We start from the raw sequence: 16,037 nt of genomic DNA, 5'->3' as shown, positions 1-16,037 counted from the left end.
CCCGCGTGGCAGCCGACCCTCAGGCTCGTGTGGCCTGAACGACACTCCGTGGACCTTCACTCATCAGAGAGTTGAGGCTGCGGCGAGAACATCGATTTGGAAAACCAGCTGCTTCTGCAAGATGGCAATCATTTACAGCTGCCCAAGCTGACAAGCAATGCTAGGAGGTGAAATTAATTGCAGATCAAATGACCAAAAATCTTTCTCAATGTTATTAAGGCCCAAAGCCATTTTAATAGACCGTCAAAAATCTCAGTAAGAAGAAAGAAAAAAAAACCCAAAAAACTTGGCAAGTCCTTTTGATAGGCAATTACCTCACAGGGTTGGATGAAATAGTATACGTATATTTGGAAACAAGGTAATAACAGCTTTGGAATGGGCAAGGGATGTACTGAATATTGACTCTGTCAGGACCGTCCAGTGGGCCTTCATACACTTTGAGTTTTGTTTCCATGAGAAATTCTGTAAGGTGGTGCATGAGTTTCCTCTGGCTGCTGTAACAAATTACCACAAATTTAGTGGCTTAAAGAAACACATATTTATTATCTCCCAGGTCTGGAGGCCACAATCTAAAATAGGTCTTAGGGAGCAAAACTCAGTTGTTGGCAGGGCTGCCTCCCTTCTGGAGGCTCTAGGGGAGGATCTGTTCCGTGCCTTTCCCAGCTTCTCAAGGCCGCCTGCACTCCTTGGCTTGGGGACCCTCCCTCCACCTTCAAAGTCAACAATTACACCACCTCCGCTTTTGTCATCACATCTCCTTGTCTGACTACAGCTCTCCTGCCTCTTTTCAGACCCTTGTGATTACACTGGATCCACCGGATAATCCAGGGTAACCTCCCCATCCCCCCAACCATTGATTTCATCACATCTGTAAAGCCTCTTTTGCCGCATAAAATAACATATTCGTGTTTCCAGGAATTAGGACGTGGACACTTGGGGAGCCAGTATTTTGCCTCCCACAGGTGGGTATGGTTATGTACCCATTTTAAAGATGAGCAAATACGTTCAGAGATGTTGGTGATTTTCCCCAAACCACTCAGCTGGGAAAAGGCTGATTAGGATTTGAATTCAGAGCCGCCAGGCCCTAGAGCCCAGACGCTTTCTCCCCGAGCACATTGTTCCATCCCAGACTCCCAGCTTCACGTTGACTTTAATCTCATGAATTTCCAGCAGCTCGTTTTCCAAATTGATGTTCTTGCTGCAGCATCAACTCAACTAAGGGGTTAGAGTAAATGCTACCATTTTTTTTTTTTACCACTTTTTTCCAATGGACGATTCTGCATCTTCAGCTCCTTTAGAAAATAAACTAGGAGGGAGTGCAGACTGGGGCCTTGCACACAGGGCCACGGAACAGGCTTTCCTTTACCTGGCTAACTTCTGCCGGCCCTTCAACTCTCAGCCTCCTGAGTCCCTCCTCCAGGAAGCCCTCCTGGACCCCCTCACAGGAGAGCTCATCCCAGCATTGCACGTGGCATGTGTCTGTTTCTGGGTCTTTCTCCTTAGATCATGATAACATCACTGGTGACCTCCAAGCACAAGCAAGATATAGGTGCCCTGCAGCTGCCTGTGGCATGGATGAACGCATGGAGGAATGAATCCACCACCAACACTATGAAGCCGCCATCCCTGCTCTGGGCCCGCCGAAGGTGCCCATGCCTCTAGAATGCACAAGATCCAAATGACCACGGCCCATCATGATCCAGACTTGAAGGCAGCAGCGGGCAGACTCTTCAGAGGCTGTGACCTCCAGTTCTGATCTTAGAAAGGTCCTCTCTTTCTCTCCCAGTCATTTACCTCCTTCCTGGGATTAGTCCTTGAAAGAAGTACTTCATCGAAGACTATCATCTTTACTGAGGATGATCTACCAGCCAGAGAGTGGGGACCAGAAGCAGGGGTTTCTGGAGTCAGAGAGACCGAGGGTGGAAGCATCCCCACTCCCTCTGTTTGCTCCTCTTTCAAATGGGGGCAATCACCTGACTTCCAGGACTGATGTGCACGTTCCTGAGATCTCAGGTAGAGCACAAAGGGTCTTGGGGAGCAGAGGGGCCCTGATGTGAGCGCTCCCCACGCCCTCAGGTTCTGACCTACTGCTGTGTGATCCTGGGTAAGTCACTGCTTCTGGTCTTGGTTTCCTCAACTACGGAAAGATCGAGAGAGACTCTGCAAAGTCCTGCTCTCTGTGAGAACGTCCATCACAGCCTTATTTAAGATGACAAATAATGGGAACCTACCTAAATAGAACAAGAACAGTTAACACTCACTGAGTCATATGTCAGTGTCAGGCATTGCTTGCATCACTGTGTCTACTTGCTTAGTCCTCACTCCTTCCCTGTGAGGCAGGGATGGCGTCCTTATTATAGAAATGCGGAAATCGAGTCACAGAGCTGTTGAATAACTTATCGGAGTTATACAGCTTAAAAGGGACACAGCTGGGAACCGATTCCAGGCAGCGTGGCTCTGCCATCCAGGTTCTGAGCAGAGACACTCAACAACCCTACCCCGCAAACAATGGTTAAGGAAATTGCTGTATAGCCAATTTCTGAAGAACGATACAGCTTTCACAACTAGTGCTAATTCAGAGGGGGTGACGATCTACATATGTTTCTGTACATATGTGATACTTCAATAAAAATTTACTCAAACAAATAATAAGATGGAAAATCATTTGGACATAAGTTTATGTGAACAAAAGCGGAGTTAAAATTAGTCTATACATAGGATTACACTGAGTAAGATTTATACAGCCATCGATGTATAGAAAACACAAGGGGCGGGACTTCTCTGGTGGCGCAGTGGTTAAGAATCCACCTGCCAATGCAGGAGACACAGGTTCGATCCCTGGTCTGGGAAGATCCTGCATGCTGCAGAGCAACTAAGCCCGTGTACCACAACTACCGAGCCTGAGCTCTAGAGCCCGTGAGGCACAACTACTGAAGCACGCATGCCTAGAGCCCGTGCTCTGCAACAAGAGAAGCCACTGCAATAAGAAGCCCACGCATCACAATGAAGAGTAGCCCCTGCTCGCCGCAGGTAGAGAAAGCCTGCGTGCAGCAACGAAGACCCAATGCAGCCAAAAATAAATACATAAATTTATGTAAAAATAAAAAGAAAACACAAGGAGAGATTTTGCCAAACTTATGTGGATAGTATAATTGTAGGTGATTTCTTCTTTGTTTCTATTTTCTGTATTTTTCAAATTTACCCTAATGAGCTCATGCTGATTTCTCATAACAAAATACTTTACCAAGAAAAAAAACCAAACAAACAAAAAAGGGAAAATCCAAAAAACAAACACTGTAATTTCCCCATGACTTTCGTTCCAGACTGACTGTGATTTCCTGATGATCAATGTAAAAATTAATAATAACAGTTGGGTAGAGTCTATAACTCAAGACAAGAATTTTGAGAAACTTCCAGATTGTGAAACATCAAGATATTGTCCCTCTAACAAAAGACTGTGAGTGGAAGAGGGAGGCAGAACATCAGGTCTCTATGCTCTTATGACATCCGTTTTTAAAAGCATCTTGTAAGAATGCCCCATTAACAGCAGGGAACAAAATAAAGTGTTCTTTCAGAAATGAGTCAGAAATACAATTGGAAGCCTCTGCCTGTTTGCACTGACGTCAATCTTGTCAGTGCAAATCAGTGAGCAAGAGTGGAAATAAAAGATCAAGGTAGGGGCTTCCCTGGTGGTGCAGTGGTTGAGAGTCCGCCTGCTGATGCAGGGGACGCGGGTTTGTGCCCCGGTCCGGGAAGATCCCACATGCTGCGGAGCGGCTGGGCCCGTGAGCCATGGCCGCTGAGCCTGCGCGTCCGGAGCTTGTGCTCCGCAACGGGAGAGGCCACAACAGTGAGAGGCCCAAATACAGCCAAAAAAAAAAAAAAAAAAAAAAGATCAAGGTAGAAGACATGGGAATAGCTCATAAAGGGCGAAACCAAGGACCAGAGAGGTTGAGTGCATTGTCCAACATCACACAGCCAAGAATTTCCAGAGCCAGGATTCAACTCCAGTTAGGTCTGTTCGCAAAACCTCTGCAATTTCTGCTAGATTCTGAAATTCCCTAATGTTTTATCCACCATCCCATGCCCCCCGTATGTTTATTTTACATATCAAAGGTTGAGAAAAAGTGACAAGCTCTACGTCTCTCTTCTTTTGGACACTGTTGCTTATTAATAAGTTACCCTCTTGATGGACTGATGGACTGGAGTGTACTTTCTCCTTTTCTTTGCCTTGCAAACTCCTACATGTTTGGGGTGGTGATGACAGCTAATGGTTTTAAAGTGATGGCAACAGAACTTAGGCTCATGTGGACTCTGAGCTGGACTCGCAGGGAGATATGGCCCTCTCTACAGGGTGCTCACCACAATGTGTCATTTGGGACTAAGTGAGAGTTCAAAGAAAAGAACTACTTATTGAAAAGAAGACAGTAGGGAAACAAGATGTAGATAAGAATATTCTCTAGATGGGTGAAACGTCAGTGATAAACTGCATTATAAACTCCCCAAATTCAGACACTTCGGAGTGACAAAGGGCATGTTTCTTTAAATTCATGCGCTTGTTACCTGGGGGTCCCTGCAGCTCTGTTTAACCCCCCATGATGTTCTCAGGAATAACCCTCAGTTTACTCACAGAGAAGATGGCAGCCAAAGTCTCGATGCCGCCTGTGCTCAAGGTGATGTATGGGATCTTTTCCGGAGGGATTCCAGCTTTTCCAAAGATACTGTTGGTGTAGAACCAAATCTATAAAGCAGGAGAGAAAAAGAAGGCAGGAGGGTCAGTGAGAGGCATCTATTTTCTAAATTAAATTCAGGTACAAGGTGGTCTCTGAGATTTGCTGCTCAATCCAGAGGCATAAGGTGGAGCTATGTGGCTTGGCCGACCGCTTATTTTCTCCTTTCTCCCACATTTTCCCTTTCTCCAATACTAACAGAATGTCTACATTACTGGGAGCAACATGTGCTCAGCTAAGTGTGGCAATGAGATATGAACAGAACTATTGGTAAGGCTTCCAGGAATTCTCCTTAAAAGGAGATTTTCATGAAAGAGCTGTGATCTCTTCTTTGCCCTTCCTCCTTTCTGCTCTCACGATGGTGAATGTGATGGCTAGAGCTTCAGCAGCCCTCTTGGGACACTAGGTGACCTCAGGACAGCACTGCTTTTAGCCCCCATGGTAACTTTGTGAGAATTAGATAAGGTCCCTGATCCACAAGACATTTTACTGTCATCCACTGGAAACTGTCATAATAAATCTATAATGGGTACAACATGAATGAAGCTCTGGAGAGTTCTGCAACTCACAAGCTGCATAACTATACATAGAACCCTTATGGTATGAAAGCCCCAGTTGAGATGCTGGAGCAGGAAGTTAGAAGGAGACTGTGTGAAATCTCTTGCATTACTATACACTAATGATGAAAAATATGACAGAGAAATTAAGGAAACACTCCCATTTACCATTGCAATAAAAAGAGAAAAATACCTAGGAATAAACCTACCTCGGTAGACAAAAGACCTGTATGCAGAAAACTATAAGACAGTGATGAAAGAAATTAAAGATGATACAAACAGATGGAGAGATATACCATGTTCTTGGATTAGAAGAATCAACATTGTGAAAATGACTACACTACCCAAAGCAATCTACAGATTCAATGCAATCCCTATCAAACTACCAATGGCATTTTTCACAGAACTAGAACAAAAAATTTCACAATGTGTATGGAAACACAAAAGACCCTGAGTAGCCAAAGCAATCTTGAGAAAGAAAAATGGACCTGGAGGAATCAGGCTCCCTGACTTCAGACTATACTACAAAGCTACAGTAATCAAGACAGTATGGTACTGGCACAAAAACAGAAATATAGATCAATGGAACAGGATAGAAAGCCCAGAGATAAACCCACGCACATATGGTCACCTTCTCTTTGACAAAGGAGACAAGAATATACAATGGAGAAAAGACAGCCTCTTCAATAAGTGGTGCTGGGAAAACTGGACAGCTACATGTAAAAGAGTGAAATTAGAACACTCCCTAACACCATACACAAAAATAAACTCAAAATAGATTAAAGCCCTAATTGTAAGGCCAGACACTATAAAACTCTTAGAGGAAAACATAGGCAGAACACTCCATGACATAAATCACAGCAAGATCCTTTTTGACCCACCTCCTAGAGAAATGGAAATAAAAACAAAAATAAACAAATGGGACCTAATAAAACTTAAAAGCTTTTGCACAGTAAAAGAAAACCATACACAAGACAAAAAGACAACCCTCAGAATGGGAGAAAATATTTGCAAATGAAGCAACTGACAAAGGATTAATCTCCAAAATATACAAGCAGCTCATGCAGCTCAATATCAAAAAACAGAAAACCCAATCCAAAAATGGGCAGAAGACCTAAACAGACATTTCTCCAAAGAAGATACACAGATTGCCAGCAAACACATGAAAGGATGCTCAACATCACTAATCATCCGAGAAATGCAAGTCAAAACTACAATGAGATATCACCTCACACCAGTCAGGATGGCCATCATCAAAAAATCTACAAAGAATAAATGCTGGAGAGGGTGTGGAGAAAAGGGAACCCTCTTGCACTGTTGGTGGGAATGTAAATTGATACAGCCACTATGGAGAACAGTATGGAAGTTCCTTAAAAAACTGAAAATAGAACTACCATATGACCCAGCAGTCCCACTACTGGGCATATACCCTGAGAAAACCATAATTCAAAAAGAGTCATATACCAAAATGTTCATTGCAGCTCTATTTACAATAGCCAGGACATGGAAGCAACCTAAGTGTCCGACAGATGAATGGATAAAGAAGATGTGGCACATATATACAATGGAATATTACTCAGCCATAAAAAGAAATGAAATTGAGTTATTTGTAGTGAGGTGGATGGACCTAGAGTCTGTCATAGAGAGTGAAGTAAGTCAGGAAGAGAAAAACAAATACCGTATGCTAACACATATATATGGAATCTAAAAAAAAATGTTTCTGAAGAACCTAGGGGCAGGACAGGAATAAAGACACAGACATAGAGAATGCACTTGAGGACACAGGGTGGGGGAAGGGTAAGCTGGGATGAAGTGAGAGAGTGGCATGGACATATATACACTATCATATGTAAAATAGATAGCTAGTGGGAAGCAGCCGCATAGCCCAGGGAGATCAGCTCGGTGCTTTGTGTCCAGCTAGAGGGGTGGGATAGGGAGGGTGGGAGCGAGATGCAAGAGGGAGGAGATATGGGGATGTATGTATATGTATAGCTGAATCGCTTTGTTATGCAGCAGAAACTAACACACCATTGTAAAGCAATTATACTCCAATAAAGATGTTAAAAAAAAAAAGAAAAAGGAGGAGACTGTGTCCATACTCACTAGCGTAATTCAAACCTGGGCATTCTGAAGTGTGTTAATAATGATTCCAGGATAACAGGCATAAATAAAGACTGCCCTCTGCAAACCACTGTGTGTGGTCCTGGATCTGCTGTACCAGCCCTACTAATTTCCTTCATGTGAGAGAGAAGACCTGTATTGTTTAGATCACTGTTGAGGCTTCTGCCACATGAGGCCAAACCTAACCCTAACAGATACTCACAGGGCATCCGACAATGACTGATTTGGAGTTTGGAGACCTGGCTGCATCTTGAACTACCTGCGTGACCTCAGGCAATTCCCTCTGCCTTGCTGAGATTCCTTCTCCTCCTTGGTCAAAAGAGGATAACCACGCCCTTCCTGGGAGATGTCAGGAACTGGGTAAGTCACTATTCATTGATCTAAAGTTTTGGATCGATAGGCTGAACATAAATCATTTGTGTCCTCCCAATCCTAGCCATTTCCTTGAAAAGCAAGAGTTTGCTGAATGATAGAAAACCATGCAGTCTTGATACATGAAATCTGACAAGAAAACGTGCTGCCTTGAAGGGCTTTGGGAACATTTATAAACTGATCATTGTTAAGCAGAAACATTAGGGCTTGTTGCTTATAACTTGTCAGGCTCGACTGTAGCTGGGTGTGTTCTCTGCATTTGGTTCTTTGTTTCTGGAGAAAGGTCTTGTTTCTACAGATTTGTCTTTTTACCAGCATTGGTTGGAAAAAAACCTTTCACACATTGGGGGAGAAGTTATAATTTAGGACCTACTCATATCTACAGATGGTTTTGCCAGCTAAAGAATGTCTCTCGCCACCTGGCTCTACAAGGGTTACGTCATTAGCCACTGCAGTCATTGACCTTCAACATACCCTGAAAGCAGTTCAGGGTGGAGGTCAGGAATGAGACACTCTGTGCGCTGGGAAAACTGGCAGAACAGGCCTTCAGATAGATGTTTTTGAGAGAAAATTTTATGAACCCAATTTCTTGCATTTTCTCATACTTAGAAAAGCACTAAAATCATTGATGAGACATATGCTCCTTGTGGCTAGCAGCAACCTTCTACTGAGATGTGTGCTTGACTGCACGTACCCCCTTCACCAAAATCATATATATACTGATCTCCCCCGCTACCTCTTTGGAGCAGTTCTTCAGAGCTATCTGAGAGGCTGTTTCTTGGGCTATAGCCCTCAGTAAGCCCCCAGTAAAGCTGAACTCACAGCTCTCACTTCGCATTTTTTTAAATTCAAAAGTTTATTTTTTAGTAAATAAGTAATTCTTCATAAAGTTATAGGCACACCCAGAGACTCCAGTAAAAACTACTGCATGAATTTTTCTGGGCTTGTGGGCATTGATGCATTTGGTGGCAAAAATTGGTTTTAATACTCACGTAAAACAGGGACTTCCCTGGTGGCGCAGTGGTTAAGAATCCGCCAGCCAATGCAGGGGACACGGGTTTGAGCCCCGGTCCGGGAAGATCCCACACACTGCAGAGCAACTAAGACCATGCGCCACAACTACTGAGCCTGCGCTCTAGCTCCTGCGAGCCACAACTACTGAGCCTGTGAGTCACAATTACTGAAGCCTGCGCACCTAGAGCCCGTGCTCTGCAACAAGAGAAGCCACCGCAATGAGAGGCCTGCGCACCACAATGAATAGTAGTCCCCGCTCGCCACAACTAGAGAAAGCCCGTGCGCAGCAATGGCTTGCAGCAACGAAGATGTAACGCAGCCAGAAATAAATAAGATAAAATTAAATATTATTTAAAAAATATTCACGTAAAACAAAGACTCTCCTGCTTGTGTCTGCCTCTCATTTGAATGAGCTGATAAATTAGAATTTTAGACTCTATCTTTGCTGTCATGTCCATAGAGTACAGAAGTAGCTCCTGATAATTCATTAGTTCCTAAAGCTCTTAGGGCTCTGACAGAAGCTAAAATAATTCCAAAATGCCTTAGTCTCCACTGGATCTGTTTATATGATCTCTTCTCCTTTTGAAGGTAACTGATTCCCCAGCACACCTTCAGGGTTGGATCAGAAGAGTTTAGCTGCCTTTCTTACTCTTTGCCCAAATTCATGGATTTTCAACAGTCAGCGATCTCTCTGGGCCCTTTCCACCCCCAGCTGCCCTGCTGCAAAGGTGGATCTGACATTTGTATCATTCTCAGCCTCAGCTCTGAACCCCACACCCTGACCTGCTCACATTCCAGAAGCTTCCAGCCTCTGATCCCATGTGATATGTGTTCTCCATGGAAGCTATGTTCCGGCCTCCTGCGTGGTGCTCCTTCCTGGCCTCGCACACCCCTTCCAACCCCCTTTCTTCCCTGCTTCCAGCTCTCCCTTGTAGCAACACTGCCAGGAGCATCCCTGACAGGTTTAAACGTTAGTGAAGAGAGTCACGGTGAAGACAGCCCACATTATGGGCTCACAGGGACAGTTATAAGTGGCCCTCCAGTCATCTTATACTTAAATGCATTTCTGCAATGACAGGCAGAAATCGGCCCTTTGGACCCTCTCCCCATCCAGGGCCTGCAGGGAGGACGTGCTGGGCTGGTCCTGTTGCCATGGGGACGGCCTGTACATCACACAAGCCGTCGGCCTCATTTTGCTGGCTTCACGAAGCCATCTCCCTCTCTCTGCCTCACCTTACAGAGCCGGAAGGTAACTCTCTGCATCTGCTCCCACTGAGTTTTATTTGATCTGGCAGTCTGAGGGCGTTGAACAACACGGAGGCACGAGGAATTTGGAGCGTGTCCCCCAGAGGACCCTCCTGTGGACTGTGATTTGCATTGACCTCATCCCGACACAGTCGTGCTTTTTCTGGTTGCCTGGTGGTCTTCAGCCACTGATGCAGATGGTGGGGTGGAAGGGGCAGCAATTCTGAGAGGCCCACAAGCCGGGGTTTCAATCCCAGCGCTGCTTCTGGTGACCTGTGGGTCTGGAGGCAAATGATTTCACGTCTCGAAATCTCCGTTCTCTGAAAGAAGGTAATCATACCCTGTCTTTCAAGGTTGTTGTGAAAGTTTTTTAAATGATGAAGTAAAGCATCTTTTCTCTAATTGGTGCATAACAAATAATGGGTATCATTTTGGAAGATTTCCATCTCTCTATGGAGATGTGACTGCTCCTTGGTAAAGGAGAACATGGGACAGTTGTGTGAGAGGCCCGCGTACCGCAAAAAAAAAAAAAAAAAGATAGGAATCCAGAAGAAAGAAGGGCAACCCAAGATAGATAAGAGTACCATCATCATCATCCTTGACCTTCCAGAAGATTCCAGAAGGTTCAAGAAAACTATGGCTTCCTTGCACCAGGTTTGGCAGTCGGTCCAATTTTCATCAACCCAAGGACTTGGTAGAAACAGTGCCCTCCTTGCCCTTGTTCTTCTCACCCCATACTCTTTGCCTTCCTAAACACTCAGCTGCCTCCCATATGCCACGGGCTGCTGGAGACACAGGCACCGTGGGAAGGGTCTCCATCCTCGAGGATGGTTGGGGGGAGGGGAGCAGTGTCAGAGAGACTAAATATTTGCACAAAAGCCTGTTTTTTGTGCAAACGACAAATTGCTCAGGAGGAAGGCAGCTGCATAAAATAAGTAATTTTAAGTGACAAGTCTAATTTTAGAGAAAAGAACTTGAAAGCTATTGTGAGAAGGAGGGGAGAAAAACCAATATGACACTGAAAAGGAATTTAGAAATAACTAAATGTTAAATTCAACTTTCACTTGATTTTCTAGTATGTGAAAACCGTTCATTGATTCTTCAGCCAAAAAGTACTGAACAATACGTAATGCTTGTTTAGGACAGTGGTTCTCAACTGGGGGCAATTTTGTCCCCAGCAGATGTCAGGCAACGTCTGGAGAAATTTTTTATTGTTATATCTGCTGTCATCTAGTGGGTAGAGGCCGGGTAAGCTGCAAAACATCCTGCAGTGGACAGGGCAGTCCTCGTGGCAATGAATTTTCCAGCCCCAAATGTGCACAGTGCTGAGAAAGGCTGGTTTAGTGCAAGGTCTTAGAGATGGGCTGGCCAAACTGGCAGGGCCCCTGGTGCCAGGACATGTGAGTTTGACAGCACAGGCGTCACCCACTGTGACCTTGAGCAAGTCCTTGACCCTCTGTAAGCCTCAGTTTCTTCATCTAGAAAATGGGGACGGTGCCACCTACCCCGAAGGACCTTTGGAGCCAGAATAAAGCGATGAATGGAGATGTCTAGCAGTATTTACAACTGTCTTAACGTATGGACCATGTCCTCCCACCACCAAATAATTTCTGGTAAAACTAAGGGGACAGAGCAAGTCTTAAAGGACATTTAAAGTTTTTCATCTGTGTTAGACAGCTCTCTTCCTTGGTGTCATGATTTATTTGGATTAAAAGGTAGCAGGTGCAGGGAGAGAGACTGGACTGAAGCACAGGACAGCTGGGCTCTGAGGCTGGGATTTGCTGCTAACGAGTGTTTATCCTTTTGTATGTAAGATGGAAGTAAGACTTGGCTTCCTAGGGATGACCTGGGGACACAGCCCAGTGACACATATGGGGATGCTCTGAGGGGGCCTTGGGGATCCTTCCTGCTCGGGGTTTAAGCACCCAGACCTTGTAGCGAAACGGCTGGGGCTCAAATCCCCTTTCCACCATTCCTAGCTGTGTGACCTAGGGAAAGTATCTCAATGTTTCTGTGCCTAACAGTCATGCCTAGCTCACAGGGCTGCCATGGAGACAGCTCTTGGCTCATATTAAGTGCTAAGTAAGTGTGTGCTTGATTATTATTACAGCTGAGCAGACAGAGGCTGGGCAAGGGAAAGCAACTGGCCTGGTTTAAAACTGCAGGTTTTGTGGTCACAGTGAGACAGAAAGCCAGGCCTCTGGATCTTGGCCTAGAGCTCTTTAATCTAGGCCATGTCAGGTTCCATGCCAAGCCGGAAGTATTACTCCTGATTTAAAGATTAAAAATAATCCTCGGGGCTTCCCTGGTGGCGCAGTGGTTGAGTGTCCGCCTGCCGATGCCGGGGACACGGGTTCGTGCCCCGTCTGGGAAGATCCCACATGCCGCGGAGCGGCTGGGCCCGTGAGCCATGGCCGCTGAGCTTGCGCGTCCGGAGCCTGTGCTCCGCAGCCGGAGAGGCCACAGCAGTGAGAGGCCCGCGTACCGCAAAAAAAAAAAAAAAAAATCCTCAACAAACTAAGAATAGAAGGAAATTACCTCAATGTAATAAAGGGCATATAGTTGTTTTATATTATTTTAGACACACCAGAATTCTCATGTTTACTGTTTGCATGGTGTATCTTTTCTCCATTTTTTACTTTCAAATTGTATCTTTATGTTTAAATGTTTTTCTCTTGTAAATAGGATACACTTGAGTTTTGCTTTCGGATGCATGCCAATAATCTCTTTTACTTGGAGTATTATTTCCCATTTACATTTCATATAATTATTGATATAGTTGGGTTTAATATACCCTTTTTGTTAAAAAACACACAAAACAACAAAAAAACCCCAAAACAAACAACCCCCCCCAAAACAAAACAAAAAAATAAAGGGCACACACATGATAAGCCCACAGCTACCATCATACTCAACGATGAAAAACTGAAAGCTTTTCTTCTAAGGTCAGGAAGGTCTTAGAAGGATGCCCACTCTTGCCACTTTTATTCAACATAGTACTGGAGGTCCTAGCCAGAGAAATTAGGCAAGAAAAAGACACAAAATGCATCCAAGTCAGAAAGGAAGAAGAAAATTATCACTGTTTGCAAATGACATGTTCTTATATGTAAAAAACCCTAAGATACCACACACACACATGCACATACAGAATGTTAGAACTAATAAACAAATTCGGTAAAGTTTTAGGATACAAAATCAACATACAAAAATCAGTTGCATTTCTATACACTAACAAGGAACTATCCAAAAAGGAAATTAAGAATACAATCCCATTTTCAACAACATCAAAAATAATAAAATACTTGAGAATAAAGTTAACTATGAAGGTGAAAGACTTTTACATTGAAAACTACAAAACACTGATGAGAGAAATGAAAGAAGACACAAATAAATGGAAAGATCTTCCATGTTCACGTATCAGAAGACTTAATATGTATTAGTTAAAATGGCCATACTACCCAAAGCAATCTACAGATTCAATGTGATCCCCATCAAAATCCCAATGGCATATTTTACAGAAATAGAAAAAAATAATCCTATAGTTTATATGGAACCTCAGAAGACCATGAATAACCAAAACAATTTTGAGAAAACACAGAACTAGAGGCACCACACTTCCTTATTTCAAAATATGTTATAAAGCCACAGTAATTAAGACAGTATGGTACTGGCATAAAGACAGACATACAGACTAATGAAACAGAAGAGAGAACCCAGAAATGAACCTATGCATATACAGTCAACTGATTGACAAGGGTGCCGAGAATATTCAGTGGGGAAAGGATAATCTTTTTGACAAATGGTGTTGGAAAAACTGGATATCCACACACAAAAGAATGAAATTGGACCCTTATCTTCACTCAAAATGGATTAAAGACTTAAACATAAGACCTGGAACTGTAAAATTTCTAGAAGAAAACATAGGGGGAAAACTTCCTAACATTGATCTTGGCAATGATTTTTTGAGTATGACACCCAAAGCAAAATTAGACAAGTGGGACTACATCAAACTAAAAAGCTTCTGCACAGCAAAGGAATTCATCAACAGCACACAAAGGCAACCAACAGAATGGGAGAAAATACTAGCAAACCATATATACCCGATAAGGGGCTAATATCCAAAATATATAAGGAACTCCTACATTTCGATAGGAAAAAAATAAAAATAAAGCAAAATGACAATAATAAATCCCCCCCCTACCCACAAAGCTTCTAAAAAACCCTGTTAACAAGTGGGCAAAGGACTTGAATAGACATTTCTCCAAAGAAAACATACAAATAGCCAACAGGCATACGAAAAGAGTCTCAACATCATTAATCACCAGAGAAATGCAAATCAAAACAGCAAGAGATCACCTCACGCCTGTTAGGATGGCTGCTACTACTACTACCACCAAGTGCTGGTGAAGATGTGGAGAACTTGGGAGCCTAGTCTAGTGCACTCTTGGTGGGAATGTCAACGGGTGCAGCCACAATGGAAAACAGTATGGTGGTTCCTCAAAAAGCTAAAAATAGAGTTACCATATGATCCAGCAACTCCACTCTTGGGTTTTTATCCCAAAGAGTTGAAAGCAGGATCTTGAAGAGATGTTAGCACTCCTACATTCAATGCAGCAATAGTCACAGTAGCCAAGATATGGAAATAACCTAAATGTTTGTTGATGGATGGGTGGATATAGAAAGTGTAGTATATACATTTAATGCAATATTAACCAGCCTTAAAAAAAAAGAAAGAAATCTTGCATTTTGTGACACTGTGGCTGAATCTGGAGGACATTATGCTAAGTGAAATGAGCCAGTCGCAGAGGACAAATACTGCACGATTTCACTGATATGAGGTATCTAAAATAGTCAAACTCATAGAAGCAGAGAGTCGAATTGCGGTTGCCAGCGGCTGGTAGAGGGAAAACTCGGTGTTGCTAATCAACAGGTGTAAGGTTTCAGCAAAGCAAGATGAACAAGCTCTAGAGATCTGCGCAATATGGTGCCTAGAGTTAACAGTACTGTGTTGTGCACTTGGACATTTGTTAAGAGGGAAGATCTCATGCTAAGTGTTCTCACAACGATAAGAAAAGAGATGGAACACAGTCAACGCGAGGCGGGTGGCTGAGATCTCAGCACTGCTGGCTCTGGGAGCGGAGAGACTTTTTTTTCCATCTATGCTTATGCAGTGGGGCTTATAGATGCACCCGAGGGGAATTTATAAAGTTATACAGGGTATGCAAATTGGAAAATTATGTCCCAGCGGAGGAGAGAATTCTGTTTAGAAATGTCACGGTTCTCAATCTAAATGCCTCGTTAAATACAGATTCCATATGTGGTTTTATGACTCCACATGCTAACTTTAAAGAGTGGATACATTCTCTCTCTGCTTTCTCAGAACAGGCAGGGTGCATTTGAGACTGTCTAGCATGACCTTGGTCTTACAAAGAGAGGAAACGACAGGACTAATCCAAGGTCACGCTGTTAACCCAGGTGCTTCCTCATTCTGCTGACCAGACCAAGGTTAAACAAATAAGTAGGGAGATGATTTCATTTCATCCCACTGTTTCCAAAAAAAGAATTAAGAGTTGATGAAATGAGGCAGAGCATTGTGGTTGTAACTTCCTGTGCTGTCATCTTCCCTCTCCGGACAGGAATTACTCCCCTTTCAGGTCACCTCCCCTACATACCCAGAAACACCCTCCCTGCTGACTTTTGTATGCCAGGCTCATACACACAGGGCAGTTATTTTACCTAGACCTCTTCAGAAGTTCCCTTCTCCCTCCCTCTAGGCCTAGCCACACTTGTCCTGAGCTACGTGAGTGACCTCAGAGGTAGTTTGGATGCTTCGGTACAAGAATCTCCCCTATGCATCCCTGCCAAGTGGCTGGCCAGCTGGCTTGCACACTTTAATGAATGGGGAACTCACCACCCCTGGAGGCAACCCACTCTTTTCCAGAAGGGACAATAATAATAATAATCCTAAGTGTGCCTCCTAGGCCTCAAATTCCTGAAT

At 43.8% G+C, this 16,037-nt stretch overlaps 1 protein-coding gene across 1 annotated transcript in view; it reads right to left on the bottom strand.

Annotated features, from left to right (window-relative positions):
- The window catches only part of SLC2A9 (solute carrier family 2 member 9), a 182,794-nt gene that overhangs the window by 52,748 nt on the left and 114,009 nt on the right, over window positions 1-16,037 (bottom strand). The window contains 1 exon segment of the mRNA XM_082652658.1: window positions 4,631-4,741. Coding sequence (XP_082508784.1) covers window positions 4,631-4,741 — 111 coding nt within the window.

Source organism: Grampus griseus, assembly GCF_964374135.1.
Source record: "Grampus griseus genome assembly, chromosome: 4".
Lineage (NCBI taxonomy): Eukaryota > Metazoa > Chordata > Mammalia > Artiodactyla > Delphinidae > Grampus > Grampus griseus.
The sequence above is the reverse complement of the archived record's forward strand: the minus strand, read 5'-3'. Positions and strand labels throughout refer to the sequence as shown.